This window comes from Nycticebus coucang, chromosome 8 (assembly GCF_027406575.1).
Source record: "Nycticebus coucang isolate mNycCou1 chromosome 8, mNycCou1.pri, whole genome shotgun sequence".
Taxonomy (NCBI): Eukaryota; Metazoa; Chordata; class Mammalia; order Primates; family Lorisidae; genus Nycticebus; species Nycticebus coucang.
Window position 1 is genome coordinate 59,171,809 of NC_069787.1, and position 27,230 is coordinate 59,199,038.

Sequence of the window (27,230 nt, forward strand, 5' to 3'; positions counted from 1 at the left end):
CTTTCCATATACAAGTGAATTAAAGCAACTAATGTTAAGAAAGACAAAGATTGGCACTTTATACTGGTCAAGGGAATAATACAACAAGAGGAAATTTCAATTCTAAATGTTTATGCATCCGAGTTAAATGCTTCCAGACTCATGAAAAATAGCTGAATTTGTCTGAGCCTATTTGTATGATACCTATTACACCATAATAGTCTGGGACTTTAACACTCCTCTTGTAGACCTGGACAGATCCTCTAAAGAGAGAAACTGAACAAAGATACAAGGAACTTAAACACAATCCTAAAATAATTGTGCTTAATAGACATATATAGAACACATCATCCCAAATTTAAGGAATATATGTTCTTCTTATCTGCCCATGGAACAATCTCTTTTCCCCCGGATGACCAAATTGGTATAATGAGAGTTTTAACATTTGTTATAAGTCTGTAGCTAGACTATTCTGTTCCATTTATTTATTCTCACTCATGTACCAATACCACACTGTGTTTATTATTATAGCTGTATAAATCTAGACATCTGGCAAGAGGGATTTTCCTCCTTTTCATAATTATCGTATTTATTCTTGGTCCTCTACTCTTCTGTAAGAATTGTAAACTAGCTTGTCAAGATCTAAGGAAAGCTCAATTAGAATTTGTAATGTAAGAAAAGTGAATTTTTATATGAAATTGAGAACAATTGATACCTTTTTGATAACAAGTATTTAGATCCAGGAACATGCTATATCTCTTTAAGTTTACTTTTAGTCCTTCAATAAAGTTTACAGTTTTCCCTCATAATTTTGTGAGATATGTTACTAAGTACCTTAGAGTTTTTGTTACCAAGATCCATCTTTTATTTAGCAGGGAGGCAAAGATCAAAGATATTAATAAAACTCTCTACTAGTAAGATTATGGAAAACCAGATACTACCATATTTTATTAATACAGCATAGATTAATATAACCTCTTTGGAGTAAGATTTGAAATTGCTCTAAACTTTTTAATGCATAAAATATTTGACCGAGAAATTTCCCTTCTAAGGAAGGAATTTTCCTTCCCTTACAAAGGTGTTCACACATACATGAAATCAAGTGTGTATAAGGATATTTAAGGTAGTACATATATAATTATAAAAGTATAAAATTGGCAACAACCTAAATGTGCATCAGTAGAAGACTGGTTAAATGAGTCATTGATTAATTTACTCATTCAGTGAAATACTACACACCCATTAAATAGAATTAGGCAGGTTTATAAATACTTACATGGAGAAATGTACAAGATTGTTATTTCTTTCTTCCTCCTGTTTGCTTTAGTTTTTTTTGCTCTTCTTTGTCCAGTGTCTTAAGGCAGTAGGTTAAGTTGTTTATTAGAAATCTTTTCTCTTATTTAATATAGCATTTACAACTATAAATTTCCCTCTCCTACTGGCTTTAGCTATAGTCCATAAGTTTTGGGGTGCTATGTCTTCATTTTCATTTATTTCCAAGTATTTTCTAAGTTGTCACATGATTTTTCCTTTGACCTGTTGGTTATTTATGAGTATGTTGTTTAGTTCTTATATATTGATGGATTCTCACATTTCTTTCTGTCCTGATTTCTATTTTAATTCTTTTTTAGTAGAAACACACACTTTGAATAACTGCAGTCCTTTTAAGTTTATTGAGGATTGTCTTATGGTTTAGCACATGTTCTGTCCTGGAGAGTTTTCCAGGTGCATTTGGGAAGAACATGTATTTTGCTATTGAGGGGTGGAGAACAGTGACATGGAGAGCAACATTTCTTAAAATCTTCTTCTCATATCCTGCTTTCTCTTCCCTACAGTTATTTCAGGGCATCTCCCCCTCCAAGCTTGAAATCTCTTCCTGTCATGCCAAGTCCATGGGACATTCTTTGTTTGCTTCCCCTTCGCCTCTCTCTTACCTCTTTTTATATAGATCAATCTAGCCTCTCCCATGGTGGATGCTCCTCCTATTTCTCTCACTCCTCTTCCTTCTTCTCTTTATTCTCCACTTTTCCACCATTCAGATTCTCACAAAACTAAAGAGAACCTAAGAACTGACCCCAACAAAATAATTGAACCCCTTTGCCCATAGTTCTTTTGGGTAATGCCCAAAGCGATATGGCATTGCAAAAAGCCCAGGACCAGGCTGACAAGGAGAGAACTCTCCTTGTGATCAGAACACTAGAATTAACATGAGCATTAGGAGACACAAAAATCTCCTTCTAGACCCACCTTCCATGGATCATATAGCCAAATGGGAGATTCCTATAAACAAAGTCTTATCAAGTGTGTCAGGATTATTCTTCTCCTTAAAAGGCACCCATTATAAACTACTTTTCAGCCCTAACAAACCACAGGCAAAGCTTTGATAGTGGCAGCTTAAAAGTTGGAATCAATTTGGCTTTAATTCATTATTAATGCACTACTGAAAAGCACTTTTGAAGTCACAGCACCAGCATATTCCAAGAACATGAGATTCTTTACAGCTGTCTAAGATCTTGTAGTCTTTGGAGGGGTAGAGAGATAATTGCACTTTTGTTGAACAAAGACTTACAGAGATGTCAGATATTTACATTTTATTTCCTTCATATTTACCCAAATATTTGTTTGTTTGTTTGTTTTGGAGACAGAGTCTTGCTCTGTTGCTTCAGCTACAGTGTAGTGGTATCATCATGGCTCACTGAAACCTCAAACTCGTGGCCTCAAGCAATCTTCCTCCCTCAGCTTTCCAAGTAGCTGGGACTACAGGTGAGCACCACCACACCCAGCTAATTTTTCATTTTTTGTAGAGATGGGGTCTTGCTAATGTTGCCTGGGCTGGTCTCAAGCTCCTGGCCTTAAGCAACCCTCCTGCCTTGGCTTACCAAAGTGCTGGGATTACAGGCATAAGCTATATGGCCTGGCCTCCAAGTATTTGTTTGTACACACTCTGTGATTGCTTTCAGCACACTATATGGCTATAATTATTCATGGATCTTGGTTGCCATATTCTGTTTACCATTTTATTCCCTTGCCAAGCAATGTCCTTGGTACACAGTGGATGTTCAATAAACATTTGAAGAATGAATAAAGACAACATAACAATAAACGAACCCAGCAAGGCTTCACAGTGCTTTTGCAAAAGAATAATTATAGGTACTGAAAACCTTAAATATTGGTAACATAACCCAACATCTACTCCCAGCCCAGTGTTATTTTTTTCCAGGCATAGTCTCAAAAGTTTGGCAGTATCTTCAATTTCTTCAATCCCACTTCCAGTGTAATTATCTGCAAAGTATAGCTTCAAATGTGTTCTACAAACATACACATGCAGGAGCTGCACATTTTCTAATCTGAGTATAGAGGTTGGTACACTCACTTGCCTCTCACCAGGAGTGGACCTTTATTCTCAGGATTCTTCAGGACCTCTCAGACCTTCAGAAACACCTGGAACTCATAAACTGAGATAAGATTTTTGATGTACTAACTGATATGTTCTGTTCTCATAATTTCTTCTGCACCCTTACCCTTTCCCCCATTCTGACGCTGGCATCTGTCCTCCTTGCCTCTGGGAAAGGATGACCCTGACAGATGCTGATAGCAAAAGGAGCCAAATGGCATGGCTTTTGAGATTCAGCACACTTGACCAGGACACAGCAAAAGGATTTGGCAGAATGCCTGAAGAGCAGCAACAAAGCCTCCCTGTCCTGCAGCAGAGTCGAAGTTTCTGCTGAGGTTGACCCTGGGGCAGCAGTGACAGGCTCACGTCACTGGTCTCAGGGTGGTTATAGTGAGAATTTGGGCCCTAATTCAGAGGAATGAAGTAAGCCTTGGTGGCTGAAAAGATAGAAGATGGAAACAGGGGGAGAATCTTTCCTGGAATGTCCTCAACATGAAGCTGAAAAGCACACCACCTCAATTTTTCTGGTCCTTCTACTACTGGGAGCTGGCGGGAGTGAGCCATATGAAGTTTTGTTTCTAGGCTCAGCAAGACGCTGAATCTAGTCACAGCCATTGACCAATCCTAGGCTGCCCTAGTCAAGCAGCATCCGGGGGTATTCAATCTTCCCTCCCTCTTAGGATGGGTACACTTGGGATGAGCTCAGTGTCTGTGACCTCTCTCTCAGTTTGACCCTCTTCTGGTATCACTGTGAAGTCTACTGAGCAAAAGCAGTAATTTCCTGAAAAGTTTTGTCCTTAGAAGAAAAACCAGTGTCTTGTAAAAATGATTAATTATGACTTAAAAATAAAAGAATAGGTTTAAAAAAACATTTTGTTAAAATCTCTCCTTTAAAAAAATGGAATTGAATATTAGAATCAACCCCAGAATAATAGTAGAATCACTGGGGTTCACTGGGTGTTTCGGAAAGGCTGACTGTAGAATATTAAGTATGGTTTTTATTTACCCTTTAGCACATTATTCTGGGCACACTATAGGACATACTGAAGAATATTTGACTTCTGACAGGACTTTAAATCCAGGGGAATATTGATTATATAGTGACACACTTCACTGCACAGGATACAGAATGGGAAACTTCTCATAGATTTATATAAAAAGGACAGAAATGGGTGGTGCCTGTGGCTCAGTGAGTAGGGTGCTGACCCCATATGCCGAGGGTGGCGGGTTCAAACCCAGACCCCCCCAAACTGCAGCAAAAAATAGCCGGGTGTTGGGGTGGGCGCCTGTAGTCCCAGCTGCTTGGGAGGCTGAGGTAAGAGAATCGCGTAAGCCCAAGAGTTAGAGGTTGCCGTGAGCCGTGTGACGTCATGGCACTCTACCCGAGGGCGGTACAGTGAGACTCTGTCTCTACAAAAAAAAGACAGAAATAATTTGCTGAATACTCTAGGAAGTTATTTATTTCACCAGTTACTTTACTCCACAAGTACAAACAAAAGAAAGTATTTATGGTGGGTAGCATTTCTGCCTTTGTTTGGGTTCCCCTGAAGGATAAGGATGATAGGAATGTGGATTAGATGGTTGATTGGGGAAAAGAATCCAGAAAGCACAGGGAGGGCCGAGGGGAGGAGGACACAGAGGGGGAGAAAGTGAGCAAAGGACACGTTGATGAGCAGATTACCTCCAGCCACGACTGGGCCTCAGTCCTCCTAGGGACGCTTTACATTTTGTAGACCATATCTCAGAACAGTCCCACCAAGCCATCCAGTATTATCCACTGAGATATTTTTCCAACCTATTTCCTTTTCTTAAGGTTGAAGTTGCCTCTGAAATGAAATCCCTGGCCCTCCTGGCCTGCTCTGCATGAACGTTGGGCCAGCTTCACTGATGCTGGAGAAAGCCTCAGGCAGAGATATGCAGGCACCTGTGGTGGGGACACAGTTACTGTCCATCTGCAGCTGGAGACCAACTCAGAGCTAGGACGAGGGGAGAGAGAGCAAGGAATCCATCATGGCTGCTATTGTGAATAAAGACATGAGTTGCAGAGACAAAAAATTCTCCCTTCTAAACCTGCCTTCCATGGACCATAGACCCAAGTGGGAGATTCCTGCAAACAAAGTCTAGACACATCACCCCAGTCTCTGCCTTTATATTCACATGGCACTCCCCCAGTTTGCATTTCTCTGCCCAAATCTCCCTTTTTTTTTTTTTTTGGTTTTTGGCCGGGGCTGGGTTTGAACCCGCCACCTCTGGCATATGGGACTGACGCCCTACTCCTTGAGCCACAGGCGCCGCCCCAAATCTCCCCTTTTGCAAGAATACCAGTCATTGGATTAGGACCCACCCCAATGACCTTGATCATTGCAAAGACTCTATTTTCTGTCCCACTCAAGGTACCAGAAGGCAGAACTTCAACATCCTTTGGAGGACTCTATTCAACCTGTAACAGGAACAAAGGTGAGAGAGGGAGGGGGGAGAGCAGGGTCTGAGTTGCCAGTGCCACGTGACAATGCAGGAGGGGTGGGCAGGGCCACAGAATGGCACCCAAACAGTGCAGCCCCTGAGGCTTGGGGCTGTGGGTAACAGATAAGATGTCCCTAGGGGATGTCTCATTTCTGAGGTTGAAAGGAACAAGGTAGAGAGGGAAAGGACTTTTGTGTTGCATTTAGGGGATCCATGGCTCCTTAGTTTTATTTCTGATAGGTGGACAGAGAGAAAAGTTCCAGCTATGTGAGGACAGAAGCTATGAGACAGGATTGTAAAGTGACAGTGCCTTGCTGACAGGTAGTGATGTTGGATGGATCAGGCCAAGAAGATGTGTGAGCAACAAAACAGCACCCCAGTGAGTGGGGCTGGGTGGGCAGAGCAGTGCCCTGGGGCTGGGACAGCCACCTGCTCTCTCCAGTCTGGGTGGCTCAGAAATGCCTGAGAGTCTCTAGGAGTCTGGGTCCTGTGCCGTTAGGCAGTTGTTCATGATTGGAATGTCCCCTTGCACATTGTGTGATGAATTCTTGGTGGGCCTCTCAATGATCCGTTAGACTAAATTTCCCCAGTGGCCTGACAGGGATTAAAGCAAGGACAGTGTGGCTAAGCCCCTCTGTGGTGGTCATGCCAAGATGGTCTCTTCTAGCCCTGAGCCACTCCAGCAGTTCAAGCATTTTTTGAGGTAATTCTGTTCATTTTAGAGAACTTGGGTATTTTATCTGCTTTAAGGCGGCCTTAAAATGACATCCTGTGATTATGAGCTATATAGAATCCTTTTAGGGGTGATTCAAATCCCAGCATCTCAAATGACACCCAGACTTTGTTTTATTCAAATCAAAATAGCCGTATAATTGGCTCTATATTCATTCAGCAAGTATAGAGCAATTACTCTACGCCAGACACAGGTTCAGTCTCTGGGGAAACCACACTGAACAAACAGGTAAAATTCCTGCCCTTGGAGGATACATTTTGTGAGTGGGATGGAGAAACAGACAATAAAGACCTGAGTATTTTAACTTGTCAGGTACTGAGAAGAGCCATGGAGATTCTCAATGAGAGCAAGAAAAGAGAATAGAGAAGACATGAACCATGTGGACGGATTTCTAGGGACAGAGTGATCAAACAGCAAGTTGTCCAGGGTAAAGGCCCTGAGGCGGGATGATCCTGGTGAGTTTGAAGCCAGAGCTGCTGGAGAGGCATGAGTGGGTGAAGGCGGCTCTGCCCCTAAAGATGGGGGCTGTGAGCACTTGTTTTCTGGAGGCCTCTTGGCTTTGAAGCCGTCTAGCCCATCATCCTCATTAATGTCAAAATGTCCCAGAAATTCTGAACTGCATCTCCCAGTGAGTCTGCCTCTTGAATTTAGAAATCATACAATGTCTGCCCTCACGAGTACACTCTGATTTGAGATTTGGAAGACATGGTCCAATATAGAGACTCCTGAGCACTGTCCACCAGGGCACTGTGAGGGCTGTCAAGAGAACAGCCACATTGACCCACTAGTTCAATTCTGGCTTTATGAACAACTTTAGGGAAAACACATCTGCATACGTGTGTGTGCACGTGAATATGCATGTGTGTTCACAAGCACACTAGAAGAGGCTACTGAGTCAGAACATGTTTTTCATGAAATTTTAAGCTCACATTCTGACATCATGACAAAAACAACGAGCAAGTTTATTGCAGGAATTCCCCTTCAGCAGTTTTTCCTACTCCACACCTGGTTACAGGACAGCCCTGTCACTTTACAGTCATCAGAAGAAGCCCCCTTCCCAGCTTGTGGTGATAGTCAGTTATCCTCCATCAGCCTGTTTGAGCCAGAAGCCCGAGAACTCAGAGGGTGCCAGATTCCCTTCTCTTCCTACCTCCCTTCCTCCGAGAACTCAGGTCTTACTGATGTGCTGCCAGCGTCCAACCTCATTTCTGTAGGCCAGACCACTCCCGGGACCTCCAGCTATCATATATCCCACTGCCTACATTTCCTCTGCTGTTGGCTGTCTACAGAACCTCTGAAACCTCACACGTTCAAAACCGAGCCACTGATACTCACCTGCCTTTATCAGTCCCTTACTGTTCCCAGCTTGGTTGATGGCAGCACCACCCTTCCAACTGCTCAGCCCCGAAACTTGAACTTAGCCTTAACTCCCCTCTCTCTCACACCAGATGTCAATTCATCAGCAAATCTGGCAAGGGCTTCCATAAAATATCTCCAAACGCTGACCCCTCATACCACTTCCATGGACACCCCACTTTGATTCAAGCTAAGAACCTCTCAGTTGGTCTCCCTCTCCCCCACTGGCTAATCCCAGCCAGCAAAACTGTTAAAACCTAAGTCAGCTTGCCTCTCTCCTCCAAGGGCTCTCTTAAATGCCCCTAAGGATGTCCCACATGTTCCTCCCAACCCTCTCACCCTTTACCCCTCATGCTCCACCCTGCCTGCTCTGTCCCAACTACACTGGGCCTTTGCAGTTCCTCAGACATGCCAGGGACACTCTTGCCTCAGAAACTTTGCATTTGTTATTCTCTCTGCCAAAACACTGGGCTATAGATATCTACACAGCCCTTCTCCTTTTGCAAATGCTAACTATTCCGCAAAACCTGCCCCAGCACTCGATGGCAGCTTCCAAGCCCAGCCCTTGGTCCTATCCCCCAGATGTGCTCTTCTCCTTAGCCCCCATCGCCACTTGATCCACCGGATATTTTAATTATCTGATTGTCTCTCCCACTAAAATGTAAGCTCTGCAAGGCATATGTTTCTACCTGTGTTATTCCTAGTCCTCAGAACAGTTCTGGCACTTAGTAGGTGCTCACTAAATATGTATTAGCTCAGAAGGAAGTTTTAGGACTGATGGAGCAGGCTGCTCTCCTCCCAGCCACTCCTCAGGAGCTGGTGCAGGCATTCATTCAGCGAGTCTGTGGGAGCAGGAGGGGTTTACAAGAGCATCTCCTCTAGCTCCCTCCTTTTCAGAAGGACAGGGATAGTGGTCCTAGGTAAGGGCAGGAGAGTCCGGTCTAGCCTGGCAGATCACCTGTGGGAGCCAGAGGATGCAAGCAAACAGCCAGCTCCTTGCATCTACGTCACACACACAGCCTTTCTGAATCAGGAGGGAATAAATACTCTTTCCTGCTCTGTCGGGTGGGGGAAAACTTCCTATGAATGAGATTTAAGCTGGTACTCCTGGGAATGTTCCTGTTTTGATTTGGTTCTAGCAGTGACGCCGAGAAGTTGTGCAAAGCCCAGGAACAGTGAGGGCATTAGGACCAGGAGTGAGGCTCACACTTGGCTCGGGCTGTGTCTGGCAGAGGGCTCTGGCTGAGCAGAGCGATGTGTGAAGGGAAACCAGGCACTGCCTGCCGGCTTTACATCTGTTGATCTGACCTGCCTGGAAGCGTCCAAAGAAAGACGGCTGTCAGCCCTGCTTGACTGAGAACGCACCAGCTCACCCCAGACATCTCATAGCAACCTGACTATTTATGCAAAAGGGGGGAAGAAACACATGGGACTAAACACCTGAGCAGAATGGAATCATTATTTTTTCCCAAGGAGAGAACCAGGATAAGGGGGCAAACAATTCAGTTTGAAGTCCCTGTGAATGGGCTTTCAGAAGACAACTAAAAAATCCACTCAGAGAAAACTTGGGGTGGGACTCAGGTCTTGTGGCTTCAGCTTGTAAGTGGAATCAGGTCTCGCACCTACTATTGGCAAATTCCAGACGGAAAAAAAATGGAGCAGGTTAAATGACTGACAAAAATCTTCCAGGTGGAACAAGCAACTCAGGTTCTGCTGCAAGCTTGAAGGAACCTGGAGCAGGAGAGAGCAAACTTGAACATGACCTGTTGCATTTGGCAAGTTCCAGCAACATGCTCCTAAGGAAGAGACACAGGCAGGGACCGTGCAGACCTCAGTTCCTCCTGCTGTCCCTGACGCTGGGATGCGTGCTGATGCTGGTGGCCGTGCTGCACCCTCCCCCGCTCACCCTGCCTCAGCCTGTCACGGCCCAGGCGGGCAAGCGCAGCCCTGAAGCTGGGTACCGCCTGGACTTCGGGGAATCCCAGGAGTGGGTTCTGGAGGCTGAGGATGAGGGTGAAGAGTACGGCCCCCTCGAGGGGCTGCCACCCCTCATCTCACTGCGAGAGGACCAGCTGCTGGTGGCCGTGGCCGTACCCAGGACCAGAAGGAACCAGAGCCGGGGCAGGCGAGGGGGCAGCTACCGGCTCATCAAGCAGCCGAGCAGGAGGCGGGATGAGGAAGCCCCGGAGAGGGACTGGGGGGCTGAGGAGGAGGATTGGGAGGTATCGGAAGAAGACGAACTAACGCCGCTCAGCCTGGACCCGCGCAGCCTCCATGAGGCACTCAGTGCCCGCATCCCTCTCCGGAGAGCCCTGCCGGAGGTGCGGCACCCACTGTGAGTACGGCCCTTGCTTTCCTTCCCTGATATCGGGGTGTGCTTGCAGCAAACTCTGCACGTTGCCTCCTTAGGGCAGTGTGTCCCACGGTGCAGTCCCTGGACCAGCAGCATCCATCCTCCAGGCACTTATTAGAAATCCAGATTCTCAGGCCCCATCCCAGAGCAGCTGAGTCAGAAGCCCTGGGTGGGGTCCAGTGATCTGTATTTAACAAGCCCTTCAGGTGAGAACTACTGCCCTAAAGAGTAAAAAGTGAGGACTCTTACTGGTTCATCCTCTTGTCCTGGGTTCTAGTCCCACTGTCTCTAGATCACCAGGTGCGACAGCTCTACCTGTATAGCATGGAAGGGAGGTGGGAGCAGATGTTCTCCAGGCACCTTCCAGTTCTCCCACTCTGACTCCAATACATTTGATATTAGGATTTGGTTACCATTTCTTTTATTTTGGATTAAAATAGCAATTGTGGTTAACGTTTATGGGGCACTTGCCATGTGCCTGGCTTTAATCTAAGAGCCTTTCCCATATTAACTCATAAAGTCACAGAAAGTCCTTACAACCCTGCAGGATGGGTGCCTACTTTATAGGTATGGAAATAAGGCTAGGGGCTTGCCCACAATCACGTTGCTAGCTGGTGCCAAAGCAGGGATTTAGATTCAGGCATGCAAGCTCCAATCCACCTGAACCACCACTAAATGGCCCCCTCCTTGGTCCACTAGTCTAAGGAAACAGATCCAGTGCCCAAGGGTTAGAACTCTGAGGTGGCTGCCATCTACCTAGCCAGGGTGGTCCCAGCCCTAGGAGGTGAGCCTGGAAGTGGTGTGACATGCAGGACTGTGCCCAGGGAGATGCTGGGTGCATCCCCTACACCCCTGTCCTCTCCTCCCATCACCATGGCAGGCCAGAGGAAGAGGGCCTGGTTACCAGCCTCCTGCGAGCTAGTGATCTAGGTCCCTTCCCTAGGAGCCATTGCTCTTCCCACAGTCCTAAGAGTTTCCTGGAAAGCACACACATTCTTCTAAGCCTCAGATGAGAGCCCCTGTGTAGAGCAGCAGCTGGGGGCAGGATCCTGCTTAGATCCCTCACCTACTTGTCCTCAGCCAGGCTGCTCAGCCACTCCTGCCCAGGGTGTTGCTAATGCAGGATCAGCACCTGTGAGCTAATGCCCCCTTAAATTGTGTGACCTGGGTACCCTGCTCACCCCACCCTGTCCCCAACCCTGCTGTTCTGACTTCAGGCATTGGCTTAAAAATCTCTTTTAAGGAAACTCCCACCCCATCCCAGTTTTGTGTTTTAACTCATAGCACTTCTTAAAATCAATGCCAAATAATCATTGATACGTTATTGATACGTCACAGGAATATGCTGTGACCCCTTGCAAGGTGAGGACCAAGCTGGTATTGTATATCCCAATGCCCAACACACAGCAAAGAAATAATTGCTGAACAAACAAATATATAGTTTTCAAAATTTTGGACACTCTTTTCCTTCGGCCTAGAGCAAGAATGAGTATCCTTGTTGGAATACTCATTCTAAATATCCTTGTTTACAAATACTGTCTAAAACAAGAGGGCTTCAGGATACCAATGGGGTGTGTGTGTGCAACTATGCAGGTCTGTGTAGTGCAAGTGTGTGTATTTGTGTTTGTGCAAATGTGTGGCAGGCATACTGTGTTGTGTGTGCATCAGGTTTTGTGTGTATTAAGCGGATGTTGTGCATATCACATGTGTGTAGTGCATTATGTAGTTCCCGTGTGCCTTGTCTGTGTATATGTTGTGTACACGGTATGATAGGCACAGGTATGCCTTCTGTGTTGTATGTTAACGTGCACATATGATGCACATGGCGCACATGCACTGTGTTTGGGATCGTGTGCACATGCTTGTGTGTATGTGTGTGCATATGTGCGCTGCAATGTGACATCTGTTTTGCATATGTTTGTATGGTAAATGTCTGCAAGTACACTGTGTTGTGACTGTTGCATATTTATGTGGTGCATCTGGCTGGTTTGTGTGAGTAAGAGTACTGCAGGTGTGTTATAAATGCATTGGGGAGTGGCATGTGGACGCACATGCAAGCGTGTTGTGTGTTATTTATGTGGCACGAAGTGGACGCATGTGCTGTGCATGTGTGTGTGACAAACGTGGATAAATGTGGTGTGCATGCTGTGAATCTGTGTGAGTGCTGTGGGTGGTGGGCATGGGTATAATACACGTGTGTATTGTGTATGTCATGCATGTGGTATGATATGCACATGTGCTATGCCTGTGTGCAAACGTGTGTGTTGTGATGTAGGGTTTATTTTGCATGTTTATGTGGTACTTTGTGCATTACGCATTTTGTTGTGTGTTGCATGTGTTATAAATGTGTCGTGTGTACAAGCATGTCATGTGTGCTATGTGTGTAGCATGATGTGCATGAGTGTGTGGTGTGCATGTGTGAGGTGTGTGGTGCAAGCCTGGGTACACTTTGTGCGGTTGGTGTTTGATGGGGTGCATCTGGGTGTGTTTGTACACGTGTGCACCATTTCTGTGGTTGCTTCTTCCAGCCAGAGTAACCAATTCGTTTCAGTTTGCCTGAAACTTCTTGATTTTAGCACTGATTTTGGTTAGTTGGGGAAACCCCTCAATAGCGGGGGTTGGACACACCGCCGGCCGCTTGCCGGGGTTCTCGCTGCTCAGCCCCGGCTCCGTGTGGAGGTGTGCAGCGCCCTCTGCTGGCCCGAGCTGGTGTGTGCCGCCTGTGCCGCCCACGCCGGGCTCCCGGCTTCCTCAGCCGGCTGCAGTTCGAGCACGTCTCTCCTTTCCTGGACTGCTCTCTTGGATTCACAAGAAAGTCGCTGCAAAGAGGCAAAAAGAGGCCACAACCCGCACCTCTCTCCAGGATGACAGAATTCTTCTACTCCCAGCCCTGTAAAACTGAGGCAAAATACTACACATAAGAGAAATAGCCATATACTGTTAAGCACCTGCTGAGTGCAGGGCTTGTACTGATGCTTTCCTACCAGGCCAAGAGTCACTCTGCCTTCTGCTTTAGAGCTTCCTGCAAATTTATTCTTGACTCTAACCCAGTCAAATTTTACTGGCTGCAATCCCAAATCCCCAGTGCCCTGGCCTATGCCAGTTCCCCGTTTCCCCAGCCACAGGCCTTTCCTGAGTACCTGTAGGGTCACTGCTGGAGGTCAGTTTGAATAGGGGGCATGTAGGAATGTTACCAATCATACAAGACCAAAAAGGAAAGCAATCAATTGAAAAAAGGCCAAAAGACAGTCTCTGGAAAAAGAGGCACAAGTATAGTGAACATTTTGGGAGCAATTACTATGTGCTGGAGACTCAGCTAAGTGCTTTTCATTTGGTTAATCTGTGAAGCTGGTTTCATCTTATGGATGAGGAAACTGAGGCACAGGAAGGTGGAGGGACTGGCCCCGGGTTGTCTGACCAGGCATGTCTGACACCAAAGTCATGCTCTTACTCATACTTTGTCCTTTCTGCGTCTGCCACTTTCCAAACCAGGGGTCAGGGAAGTTACCATGGCTGGAAGCATTTCAAGTCTTTCCATCTTAAAATGGGAAAAACTCACCAAAGTCCCTGGTGAGACATATGGGAAGTGCTTGTCACAGCATCCTTGGTTGGAAGGACGAGGCATTTGAAGTCATTGGGGTGTCTCATCATAGGGCAGGAAGAGCTGGGTGCACCCTGTAACAAGCTCAGCCTGAGCTTGAAGCACCAGACTCAGTGTACATTCAGCAATGGCCGGAGACCCGAGAAATTCCCTGCCGAGCCAGTGAACAGCATGACTCAGAGAGAGGCTTACAGCACAGTATCATTAGGGGAAATGTAGATCCACGCACACTAACGGATCCATCCTTTCCAGGAACAGATCAAACTCAAAGACATGGTTGTGCTGTGGGCAGGGGAGGGGATAAAAGTGAATGAAAATACAGACGAAATAATGAGAAGGGGCCACAGTGCAGCCATGAACTGAAAAGGATTAACTCAGCTCTTCAAAGCTGCTGTGAAAGAAGGACACCCTGCCCATTTTGCCTCCTGTAGCACCCACTGCTTTCATAGCTCCTGCGGCCCCTGCTCTCCTTTGATCATCTCGGCATCCAGGGTGGGGGCAACGCATTCCCAGAACCAAAGGGGCTCCCGGTGAATAAGTGCTTTGTAATTTCGATGTCTGGGGCAGTGGCCCTCCAGCCTGAGCGTGCCCCAGAGCACCCAGAGGACTGGTTAAAATGCAGATTCCTGGATCTGCTGCTCCAGTTTCTGACTCAGTAGGTTTCATCTCCACAGGCTCCTGGGTGCTGCTGCTGCCACTGAGTGGGGACACTTGGAGAACTGCCACTCTATGGCACACTCTGCCAAACAGGTTGGCCAGAGCGGTGCTCCTCAGACTTGAAGGCGCATGCAAACCACCTGGGCGTCTTGTCAAAAATGCGGAGTCTAATTCAGTAGGTCAAGGACGCAGCCCAAAGTGCTGCATTTTTATCACATGTTGGAACCAATATTTTGGGTCAATAGGCTGTACTTTTAAACAGCAAGGAGCTACACCACTGGTTCCCAAGGGGATGTGCACATCTCATTCCCTTACGGGGCTCCTGAAAAACCTCGATGTTCAGACCCCATCACTCGAAGCTGTGTGTAGTTGTGAGTTGGAGCTTACTAATCTGAATTTTTAAAAGCTGTTGCTAGTTTGGGGAACTACTGATATAGAAATTGAGTGGAGCGGTAGTGGAGTTCAGGAAGTTTCCATTGAGGAAGTAACACTGAAATCAGAAAATAGAAAAGAGAGGTCTCCCTCATGACCCCAGGGTTGGTATTTGTAATTAAACATAAAAGTCAGCTCAGTGGTAGCTGGCTGTGCACTCCCAGCCTGCGTCAACTTATAACTTGCATTTGTGGTTCAGCCTGTGCGTCCCTGGTTTATGTATCCACAACTATCACTAAATCATGTGCCCATAGAACAGTGGACCTGGGGTGGAATCCTGGCACTACCTCTTGCTGTGTGACCTTTTACAAGTCACTCAACCTCTCTGAGCCTCAGTTTCTTCAACTAGAAATTGAAGTGATAATAACACTCTTGCATAGGTTGTAGAGAAAATGAGATAAAATGTGAGATGATTTTTCCTCCACTATTAAAGTCCAAACAGAAGGTGCCCTTATCCTGTGTATTCTTGGGTAAATGGCCTAGAAGTGAGCTGGCAACATGGAGAAAACACAGAGCTGAGCACATGACATCACTGTTTTGTTTTGTTTTGTTTTTTTCTCACTGAGAAGTTATTTCCTGGCCCTGGGGGCCACCAAATCATCACAAAATTGGCAGCACATTGGAATGATCTGGAAAGTTTTAAAAGCTACTCATGCTCAGGCCCCACTTCCAGGGATTCTTACTTATTAATAGTTGGTCTGGAGTGAGGCCTGGGTAGCAACAGTTTACAATTCCCCAGGAGGTTCAAACGCACAGCCAGGCTGAGAACCAGAGCTGCAGGCCCCAGACGGTTGATGGCTCTTCACAGTCAGTAGGGAGAACTGCGAAGGGGTGCCTTCTCCTTTGTTCCCTCTCTCCTGCCCGGGAGGACATGCTGGGCGTGGAGCTGTGGCAGGGGCAGGGACAGGGGCAGGAGAATCACTTTGGCAGGAGCTTTGTTGTCAAGCAGAAGGTGGTGTTGCAATCCATACAGGGTCCATTCAGTTCCCTGTGAAGCCTCTGTCCTGCCAACCAGTGAGTCACCCAAGGATGACTCCTGCACCCCTTGTTGGCTCTGATAGCCTGTCCTGCGAAAAATGAAAGGGATCAATAGATTTCAAAGGGGAGACATGCCCTTGAGGGGTGGTGAGGGAAGAACAACAAGAACAGAAACAGACTGGAGTTGAGACCTGTGGCTGAAACTCAGCTCAGCTCTTCTCTCCAATAGAGGAAAAAAACCAAAATGGTCTATATGGTGTTTATGGAGCCCAGCTGGCCAAGCCACAGTGGGAACTCACAAGCTCCAAGCTTCCAGCTCTTGAGTCCAATATAGTCACGGCTGGAGCAGTACCTCTCCTGGATCTACATCTGGATCTGTCATCCCTCAGTGGGATTGCAGTATAGACAGGGCTGAGTACAGAAGCCTTGAGTAAAATGCATTCACGGTAGCCAGTGTGGTAGGGGCTTCCCTGCACTTCAGGACAAACCCAGCCAGCCTTAGGGATTAGATCAGAGGTGGTCAACCTGTGCCTGGTCTTTTATAATTCCCAGGGGAAAACTTGGTATCACTTACCCCAGTGGCACTCGAAGTGTGGCCCTCAGCCCGGAAGCATCAGAAATGCAGACTCCCAGGCCCCACTTAGACCTGCTGGACAAACGCTCAAGTTTAACAAGATCACAGGTGATTTACATTCACGTTAATACTTGAGAAACACTGATGAGCCTGGTGGTTCAGTTCATTAGAGGCCAGTTGATCAGAATCAAATAGAGAGTTTTATGAATCATCATGCCCAGGCTCCCACCCAGATCAATTAAGTACAATTTGCTGGGACTCACTAAGTGATTCAAATGCACTCTGATTTAGGCTGTTTTAGGTGAAAATGAAGAGAAGCTGAAGTTACTTAACACATTGCTGACTGGTCATGAGTTACCTGGTAACACGGATAATTTGGGGTAAAATTGCTGGTCAACAATGTGTTAACATAGCAGCTGTTCCCTGATTCATTTCTCGCAGTCTCGATTCCCAGTTGTCCCACATTCAGCCTATTTGATACTTTCTGCCCTCCTCATCTCTCAGCTGCTTATAATATAGACTCACATAACGACTCTAAATCTTAAGGTGATGGGGTTACCGCAAGTTTACACTGGAAGTAAGGAGGGAACAGGGAACTGTCTAGGCAGGACTGGAGCAAGTTGGCAGGAGGGAGACTCCGATCCATAGTTCGTTTGGGGACATGCCCTTCCTGACATCTTTCAGCAGCAGCTGTCCCAGAACATGCTTGAGTATTCTGCCCTCATGTCAACTTACCTCCTATGGCCTTGCCACTAATAACCACTGCCCTCTACTCAAGCGGTGGTACAGGGACCAACAGCATCAGTATTACCTGAGAGCTCGTAAGAAATGCAGAATCTCAGGCCCTGCCTGAGACCTACTGGGTCAGAGTCTGCATGTAACGTGATCCTGGGTGATTTGAGTGCATATTGCCTTCTGAGAGGTGCTGGGCTACCCTCTGGCTTCTGCTGCCTCATCTTTGCCTCACTCCCTGTTCTATGAGCTGCTATCCACTGCTGATCCTCCTTGTAGGTCTAAAGATCAAACAAACTCCTTGAGATAGACGATCTGGAAAGTTCCTTTGGTTACTATCAGAGGAAGCTGTCCCTGTCAGGTGGAACTGTTGCTCCAGGAGAACTCTTAGGTCTCTGGCCAGTGTTCCCACTGATGACTTCTATTCAGTTCCCATTTCTGGTCCAGGACTAAAGAGCCAGGATCAGAGAAAGCCAAGGATACCTTAGTCTCCCTCAGAAGGGGGCTCTGGGACTTTAGAGAACCCCCATCAAGGCATGTACCTTTTGTGACAGGCTGACAGCATCAGCCTCAACTGCAGACTCCAGCCCTTTCCTCCCTTCTCCCTTGTTCATAATCTCCTTTATTCACTCCTCCAAGGGCTCACCTACAGGCTTGTCCCAATCCTAGTATCCCAGGCCTGGCCTGGAAGTTGGTATTCCTGAGACGAATCCCACCAATGACAGATAAGCCAGACTGCACACTGGGATTATCTCATAATGTAGGATCTTGGCTCTAGGGTATTATTCTATTAATAATGACAGCCAGCCTATGCATTCCTCAAGAACATGAACCATGTCTTCATTCATTAAACAAATATTTATGTGGCAACTGCCAAAAGTGTGAAGGTGAGCAAGACCCAGCCCCAGTCCCAAGAAGCTTGGGGTACGCTGGCGGATGCAGATAAGCCACCAGGCTATGACATCAATGGGATCAGGGCTGAGGTCTGGAAGCCCACCTCAGTGGGGAGCCTCTGCTGATTTGGTAGGACTGGGAGTCAATAACACCCAAACAGCTTTAGCAAACCCTTCAGAAACCTTTCTACTCTGGCCAGTTAAGGGGAGGGTGGGAGGAGTGTTAGTATTACAGCCAGGCCATCTGGTGAATGCTGTGACTCATACTCCTCACAATCATCATCCAAATGCATTTTCCAAGCTCATAAGGGATCCTAGGGCAGCATGAAAAGAGGGTGTGTGTCTGCGTGTAAACGCGAGACCACAGACTCCTGATCTTGAAGTATGAAGATACAAAACTAGCATGTAAAACAGCTCTCTTAGCCAGGATTGTCCCTTTCAATCCAGGCCATACCCCTAGGCTGGACAGTGGTATCAGCATACCCACGTTGGCTAATGGGGGGATGTAAATAGCAGAGTCAGGAGTCTTCCTCATCTTTCAGGTCTTGGCCTTGACTTCACAGTCCCACCTCCTGAATATCTCCTTTGGGTACCCACTGTAGCCGTTGAATAATGATTTGGTTATCTGTTCAATAGTATAATATGTAATTTCCATGAGATCAGGGACTATCTTTGGGTTTCTCTCAAAGCAGATCCTGAGACAAGGCAGAGGTGATCCCTGCCGAGAGCATGATGCAAAGAGTGACTTCATGTAAGCACATTTCTAAAGCAGCCAAGAAAATTGCCTTCTGAGGACCTTGAATCAGAATGTGTGAAGGGGAAACCAATGGATTGCATACTTTTTAAATAACCCTCCATCATTGCCACTTTATGACTCTGAATATTCTCCTAGCACTGTAAGCACTGTAGTTGAAGATGAAAAGATATTGATATCTTTATCTATCTAGATATAGCTAGCAGTGGTGAGATACATAAATATATATAGCAGTATACCATCATATATTTGTTGTATTACTTAAAGGAAGTCATATAAGCTCTATGAGCTCTAGTTTTCTCATCTTTAAAATGGGAAAGTGTATCCACTATCTAGTGCTATATAGTGTTATAAGTGCTATATAACATACTACCTTAAAATTTAGTGGCTTAAAAAATTAAAAACTTTTGTGCTTTAAAGGATACCATCAGGGTGGCGCCTGTGGCTCAAGGAGTAGGGCACTGGCCCCATATACTGGAGGTGGTGGGTTCAAACTCAGCCCTGGCCAAAACTACAACTACAACAACAACAACAACAAAAGATACCATCAAAAAAGTGAAAAGGAATGGGAAAAAATATTTGTAAATACTATATCAGATGCGATCCGTATGCAGAATCCGTAAAGAACCCTGACAACCCAATAATAAAAAGATACAATTTAAAAATGGGCAAAGGATGTGAATAGACATTTCTCTAAAGAAAGCAAATCAATGGCCAATAGCACATGAAAAGATGTCAGTAGAGAAATACATTAGTATTTACATTAGTCATTAGTAGAGAAATAGAAATCAAAACCACAATGATATATCACTTCACCCCTTACCCCCAGAATGACTAAAATAAAAAGACAATGCAAGTGCTGACAAGGGTGTAGAGAAATTTGAACCCTCATATGTTGCTGGTGGGACTGTAAAATGGTGCCCAGCTTTGGAAAACAGTTTGGCAGTTTTTCCAAATGTTAAACATGGAGCTATTATATTACCCAGCAATGCCAGTCGTAGGTATATCTCAAGACCATCAAAACCATATCTTTACAGAAAAACTTATACATGAATATTCATAGTATAATAGCATCAGTCATAATAAAAGTCAAAATGGAAACGACCCAAATTCTTATCAATTGATGAATAGATAAACAAAACATGGTATAGTCAAACAATGGAATATTATTTGGCAATGAAAAAAGTACTGACCCATGCTAATGATGAACCTTGAAAACATTATGCTAAGTAGAAAAAAAAACAGTCCTCCAAGGCCACATATTATATCATTCCATTCATATGTAGTGTCCAATGTAGGCAAATCTATAGAGACACAAAGTAGTGGGCTGGGGTGGTTGCAGTGTAGGGGGGTAGTGGGGGTTTTTGGGGGGTGTTGAGAATGTTCTCGGATTAGGTAGTGGTGATGGTCACACGACTTTGTGAGTATACATGAGGCCACTGATTTGTACTCTATTTAAGGGTAGATGGGATAATGAGACTGACACACTACCCACAGTGCTAATGAGGCACCAAACCCTAGATATTATGGCATGTGAATTCTATCTCAATAAAATAGTTATTAAAAAATTAGCGACTTAAAACTATAACCATTTATATGTTCATAATTCTATTATTTGAGGACTCATCTAGGCAGTTCTGCTGATCTCCCCGGGGCTCTCCTGTGGCTGCAATCTTCTGGAGGCTGGCTGGGATGGAATAATCTAAGACAGCCTCACTCTCATGACTGGCGGTGGGTTTTGGTCCTTGTCTGGGGAATCTTGTTTTTCTTCAGGTAGCCTCTAAACCTCCAATAGACTACATTGGCTTCATGAGATGATATCTTACAATAGCTAACGGAAGGTCTTGAGACCTAATCTTGGAAATTCTAAAACATCACTTCTGGTTCATTCTATTGGCCTAAGGATGTCACAAGGCCACTCAGCTTCCTGGGTTGTAGAATTAAATTCCACCTCTTGATGCAAAAAGTGGCAGAGTTGTATTGCAAAGGAACATTCATGCAAGGGTGGACAGAATCATTGTGATCATCTTTGCACATATGAAAATATCTATTTCAGAGGGCAATTGGGAGGATTAAATGTGATAATGCACATAAAGCATTTATAGCACAGCGCCCAGTCCACAGGAACACTCTTTAAGTGGTAGTTGTGATAAATATTAATAAAATGGCAACATCACAGGTGCCAACCCAATTCCTCTGCTCTCTGATCATGAGAACAGATCATAGGCTCAGATGTGGAAAGGTATTTAGGCCTTACATAGTGAGCCCCCATTATGTGGGGGCTGGGATCTAGAGGAGAGAAGTGAAGGACTTGTCCAAGGTCCCTTATCTCCCTTCCCTCAAGGAGGATTCAGAGGCCTGAGAGTGATGGAGGGTCTTCTTCTAGGATACGTGACACATCCCCTTTTATACCTAGTCTCCCAATCCCCAACCCCAATCACTGTCTTGGTTCAGGTTGGACACATAGCACCAACTCCATTTGCAAGAGGTCTCAAAAGAAAAAAGATACACAGAGGACAAAATGTCACCTACGGGTGAAGGAAGAGGAGTCACGCTTAATGGTGGAAGGGAGAAGTTACGGAACTCAGATGTCACAAAATGGAAGTTTTAGGTCGTGTCCTATCACAGACATGTTTGGCCACACAGTATTTTTTTTAAATGTTGGATTAGTGACTGAGAATATTCAAGAGATTTCACATAAGCAATTGAGATTTCTGGCTTTTCCTGAAAACCAGAAAGATCTGGCAAAACAGTGCTGAATTTCCTCCTAGTAACGTGAGCTGCTCCTTTCAGGTGGGCCATGTGGTCTCTGGCTCACTACAGCTCCCCAGGGCCAGGGTCACTATCTCTCTGGCTGACATTTGTGTTTGTACTCCTTCACATCTGAAAAGAGGGGTTGGAGCACTAAAGAAGGGTCAACCTGGACACACGTTAGGGTCCTTTGCAAAGAGCCTCTCTGGCTGGAGTTCAGAGGGTTTCCAGGCATCCAATGGCTTCTGTAACTGCTGCTCAAACTCCCACTAGTTGTGGTCCACCCACCCCTCATCTCTCACCCACCAGAGCTATGTAAGGTAGGTGGGAATGGGGCAGGAAGAACAGGTAGTCAGTAAAGCAGATCCTGAGCATCATCTCCCTTCTTTTCCCATTCCCCACCTCCCTCCTGTGCCTCGTGGTGACATCAGGGACCCAGAAGCTCCACAATTAGATGAGTAGGGTCCCAGCATCTGGACTATTTCTTACCATTCCCTTACCATCTCCCAAAACTTATGCATTCACATCAACTATAGGGTTAATAGATGTTCACTATTCCAGGATTTACTCTCCTGAAAGGAAATCATCCTGCATTTTGACAAAACAAAATGGAAGCCATCAAAGCCCCCTAGTGAGGAAGGAGAGTGGAGGCCTTTGCTTCCAATGGCTGCCTGAATGATGGAGAACATTTCACTGTTAGGGCAGGGGTCTGGGCAGATTGGGTCCAACAGGGTATCTATTATCTAAGCACCAGTCACTCAACTGGCCTCCTTTGCTTGTGATCTCGTGTGGAACAGTGCTGCTGTGTTGCACAACTCCAAAGGGCAGCAGTGGGTGGTGTTTTATGAGCATGGCACCCCCTGGAGTTGAGCAACACAACGGCCCCAACAGTAGAATGTGGATTAAATGATATAATACATGGAAAATCCTACAAACACCAGGGATCTTTATTCCCAAGACATCTGACCAGTTGCTCTGCTATGCTGGAGGACGTCTCAGAGCCATGTTTAGACACACCAGAACTAGCCAGCACATTCTCACCCAAGTGATAGAAACACTTCCAGTTATTGAAAACTTGCTGTAGACAAAGCACCGAACATCTCTCTTTCTGTATACACGTATAATCTTTACATACCCCTGTAAAGTAACTCTACTTATTATATTCATCTTATAGATAAAGAAATGAGGCCTAGAGAGGTTTCTAAGCATATTGGAGGCATGCACAAAATACTAATAACTGACATCTTTAAACTCTTACTATAAGTGAGGCACACAGGCTAAGTATTTCATATGTATTAACTCATTCAATCTTTTCAACACATTTTACAGATACGGAAATTGAGGTTAAGTAAGTTTCATGCTCAGAAACATCTTAATGGATTCAAAAGCATTGTGAGAAATGAGAATTAATTCCCGAAGAAAGAACTAGGTTTGTGGATCTGGAAATTGTTGAAAGGAAGGATGGTTCTCAAAGAGAAGTATGCCACTTGCCCAAGTCCCCAAGTCACATCAGAACAGATCCAGAATTTGAACCCAAGGCTAACACTGGCTAACCTAACACATTTTGAGCAAGTTTATGAAGGTGAGTGCAGTTGCAATTTGGCTGCTCTCAGGGAATCCCCATGTCACATTGTCCTTCTCTACTCTGTGCTAGCACCTGGACCTACAGGAATAGAGAGAGGGCCTGTCCCATTTGCCATGGACAGGACTCTGAAGTCCATGGGCTGACAAAGTCCATCCCTGGATGACTGCCATGGACCCCCACACGCCTGTACACATAGTTGGTGTCTCTCTTCCACTGCGTCTGGAGCTACACAGCCTGCACCATCCACAGGTCCCTCCTCCAGTCACTGCCCACCAGAAACAAAATAATCGACCCCTGGCTCCTCTTAAAAGCAATGAACAGGCCCTGAGACACAAGGCCTTACGAAACTTCTCTTCATGATCCTTAGCTCTGCACTTCAGAGCCATATTGAGGGCGCTGGGCCTTCTCACAAATCTCAGGCTGGGTTCGCTCAGCGCCCAAGCTGGCCCTCACCTGAAATGCCAGATTGTTTCCACAGTTATTTTCAGCTCTTGTCTCCTGGCAGTTTTGTAGTTGCCTGGAGAGGAGCCCGCAACTCTGTGTTCACGTCTTGGAGGCTGCATGAGCTTCCCCCCACGGAGAGAACGGGGTGAGAAGGGAGGAAAGAGCATTCAAGAGCCCACTGGCCTTTAACCCCCAGGAAACCTAAGTATCCCGCTGCCGCTCCATGCCAACATTCTTGCTCTTTTGTGAGAGAAAATATTGCTATACCTGTTCATAAAACCCAGAAATTCCCAGAGCCAGAGGATCTCGGAGATTCTCTTAGAAATGTCTGCTCTCCTGGATTCCCACTTCCTCCTGCCCCCTTCTATAGGAAGAGCGCCCCAAAGAATCCAAAACACAGAATTTCAAGGCTGAAAGAGCCTCAGAGGAACATCTTATAGTAACAGGACATCTGTTAATAATAAAGCAAACCCGGTGCTCATTCTGGACCAGCCGCTGTTCTTAGTGCTGTGCAAACATTGGGTCTCCACAGCGGCCCTGCAGAGTGGGCGCTCTGGCTGCCTTTCTGAGGAAGCCGAGGCACCCACAAGCTAAGTGACTTGCCCAGGGGCATTCACACAGCCAGGACCTGAGTCACCTCCACGACTGCCCCCTGCAGAGAGTGTTCTGTGAGGCCAGAGGGAGAGAGGTCAGGGGCCCTGGTCACCAGCTACTTACCAGCACGGGGAGGGGAGCTCTGGCTTCTACTGACTTCCAGGAACCTGCAGGGAGTGTGGTCTTAAAGGGCTAGAGTTTATTTATTTATATTTTTGCATTTTTAAAATTGTATTCATATTGTTCACATTTTATTTGTTAATTTCAGATTAATATGAGGGTAAGTACAGGTAGGTTACATTGTTTGCGTTTGTAAGGTAAAGTCTGAGTTGTAGTTGTTTCCTTCACCCAGGAGGTGTGCCATATTCCTGTATGGTGTTCCCTGTTGGGGGAGGACTAGAGTTTAAATAAGGATCTCCTTTGGTGGCAGAGTCCCTGCTGTGTGCCAGGTTCTGAGCTGAGAATGTTTTCAGACTTATCCCTCACAAAAGCTCTGAAGTGGCCACTGCTGGCTTTGACATGGGGCAGTTAGAAAACCAGACTGGAAAGTAGTTCAGTAGGTGTCTCAGGCTATACTGTAAGAGGGTTGTTTAAATATAGCTGTAGTTTACAAAGATGATCAGAACTAGCATAATATTCATACTAATCGTAGCCTGTCTTTTTTCCACAGTGACTATTTTATTACCTTTTATTATATTTTATTTTTTTGAGACAGTCTCAAGCTGTCGCCCTGGGTAGAGTGCCATGGTGTCATCATAGCTCACAGAAACCTCCAACTCTTGGGCTCAAGTGATCTTCTTGCCTCAGTTTTCTATTTTTTTCTCACTCTTGCTCAGGCTGGTCTCCAACTCGTAAGCTCAGGCAATCCATCTGCCTTGGCCTCCCATCCGCGTTGGCCTTGGGCATCCTTGACCTGCTAGGATTACAGGTGTGAGCCACTGTGCTCAGCACCAGTGTCTATTTTAAAATAGCTTATACAGGACAGCACCTGTAGCTCAAAGGAGTAGGGCGCTGGCCCCATATGCCAGAGGTGGTGAGTTCAAGCCCAGCCCCAGCCCAAAACTGGAAAAATAAATAAAAAAATAAAATAGCTTATACTATTCTTTGGTTTCACAATAGGCCCATAGGGTAAATACTGTTATCCTTATTTTTCAAATGAGGAAAATGATGCTTGTAAATATTGAATGTATTACCCAAGGAAACTTAGGAAACAGCAGGTAAGGATTGAAATCTAAATATGTCTGATTCCAAAGTCTAAGTTCTTTTGACCACCCTACTATAAGGATACACACACGTACACACACATGCACATTTGTATGCACACCACACACTTGTGTTGTGCCAATGCTCATATTCTACGATTGGGACCAAGAAAGGAGCCAGATGCAGTCAACAGGCATGGCTGCATGCTGCCCTCAGAGCAGATGTGACAGACCTCGGTTCCCTCTTACACTGCCCCCACAGGCCTTTCTGTCCCCAAACATCATTCCTATCTTAGTTGGCAAACAGCCAGCTCCTAGCAATATCCCCAAGTAACAGTTTAGGGTGGTTTTTTTGTTTTTTTGCACCCAATGAATTCACTGACACAAACTGTTTTCACAGCCACCAGCCTTAGTCTAGAGACCCCAGATCTACTCACACCCATGACACAGCCGGAATGGAGAAGGCACAAATGAAATTGTGAGCCCATTTGTGAACAGTCTAGCAACTCTGAGGGCAGGGCAGTGATTCTCAAAGGCAGGTGGATTGGAAGAGGAAAGCTCCACCAGGCCAGGGTGAGATAGAGGTGACAAAAGACCTCAGCAAAGACAGTAGCATCTAGTGGAGGCTCACGGTTACCTTCCTAACACCTTGCAGGGAAACTGGTTCCACTTTGGACGTGTTATCTGAACAACCCTGACCTCGGGGTATAAAATTTCATATAAAGTTAATTATTTTATTTGTCTTAAGGATGGTTCTAAGAACACTGTCATCTATTAAGGGACAGCTTTCTAAAGTCCATAGGAATTTCTTCTTAAAATGAGTGTTAGATGTAAAAACTGATCTGTATTTGAGTTAATAGTATTGAACAATTTCAAATTCCTGGTTTTGTTTATTGTGGATGGTTATGTAAGATTATCATTGGAGGAAGCTTGGTAAAGGGCGTAGAGGGGGTCTTTGTACTATTTTTGCCTCTTTTTGTTAGTGGTAAGCTATTTCAAGATAAAAAAAAGTAATAAATAAAGAGAAAAAATTACTAGGAAAAGAGTGTTGCTTCCCCTAAAACATCTGGTATGTAATTTCTCTGATGGTGATAATTCTCTTGCAGAATAAACTTACCATTTTACTGTGGGTACTAGGAATCTCAGACTTGAATTCAAAATTCATCCTAGAAATACCGAGGCCCTTACAGCTTATATGTATATTTATGTTCTTTCTCCAAATGTTGACTTTCTACACTTACTTACATGCCCCTGGCTCCTGACTCTTCCTCCTTATTTTTATTTTATCATCATTTTAAGTATTTGTGTCTTGCATATTCCTTGTGAGTGGTTTCAAATCCTTTATGAAAAAAACTATAGTGTGTACGAGGGCAGACAATTAAGTTCATGAACTGATCCTAGAAAAAGTGCCACATACCTCATTGCTGAATATCACTATGCTCACCTTCCAAGTACTCCCCTTGGGAAGCAGTGTACTGATGCCAGCAATTTTGGAACTCCTTTCTGGAATAAGCATCAGAGCTGTCTTCATATGAAGATTTGACGATTAAGTTTGTGAATTCATCCTAGAAAAAGTGCTATATCCCTTACTGCTGAACATCACTGTGGTCACTAGATAGCCAAGGGGAGTACTTTGATGGTGACTGTAAAAATATAAACTAACATAAGCTAGTTTATGTAGTTTTTAAAATTATCTAGGGTCTATTCTCCCCCTCTACACAGGATTTTGATTTGAGAGTCACTCACAGATTGCTT

The 27,230-nt window shown here is 45.3% G+C and overlaps 1 protein-coding gene across 1 annotated transcript in view; it reads left to right on the forward strand.

The window, feature by feature from the left end:
* The window catches only part of GALNT15 (polypeptide N-acetylgalactosaminyltransferase 15), a 318,297-nt gene that overhangs the window by 255,600 nt on the left and 35,467 nt on the right, over positions 1–27,230 (forward strand). Inside the window, exons 2-4 of the mRNA XM_053600101.1 lie at positions 5,767–5,830; positions 6,882–7,024; positions 9,065–10,260. Of these exons, the coding sequence (XP_053456076.1) occupies positions 9,593–10,260 (668 nt within the window). The 5' untranslated portion in view covers positions 5,767–5,830; positions 6,882–7,024; positions 9,065–9,592. The remainder of the gene's footprint in view (positions 1–5,766; positions 5,831–6,881; positions 7,025–9,064; positions 10,261–27,230) is intronic.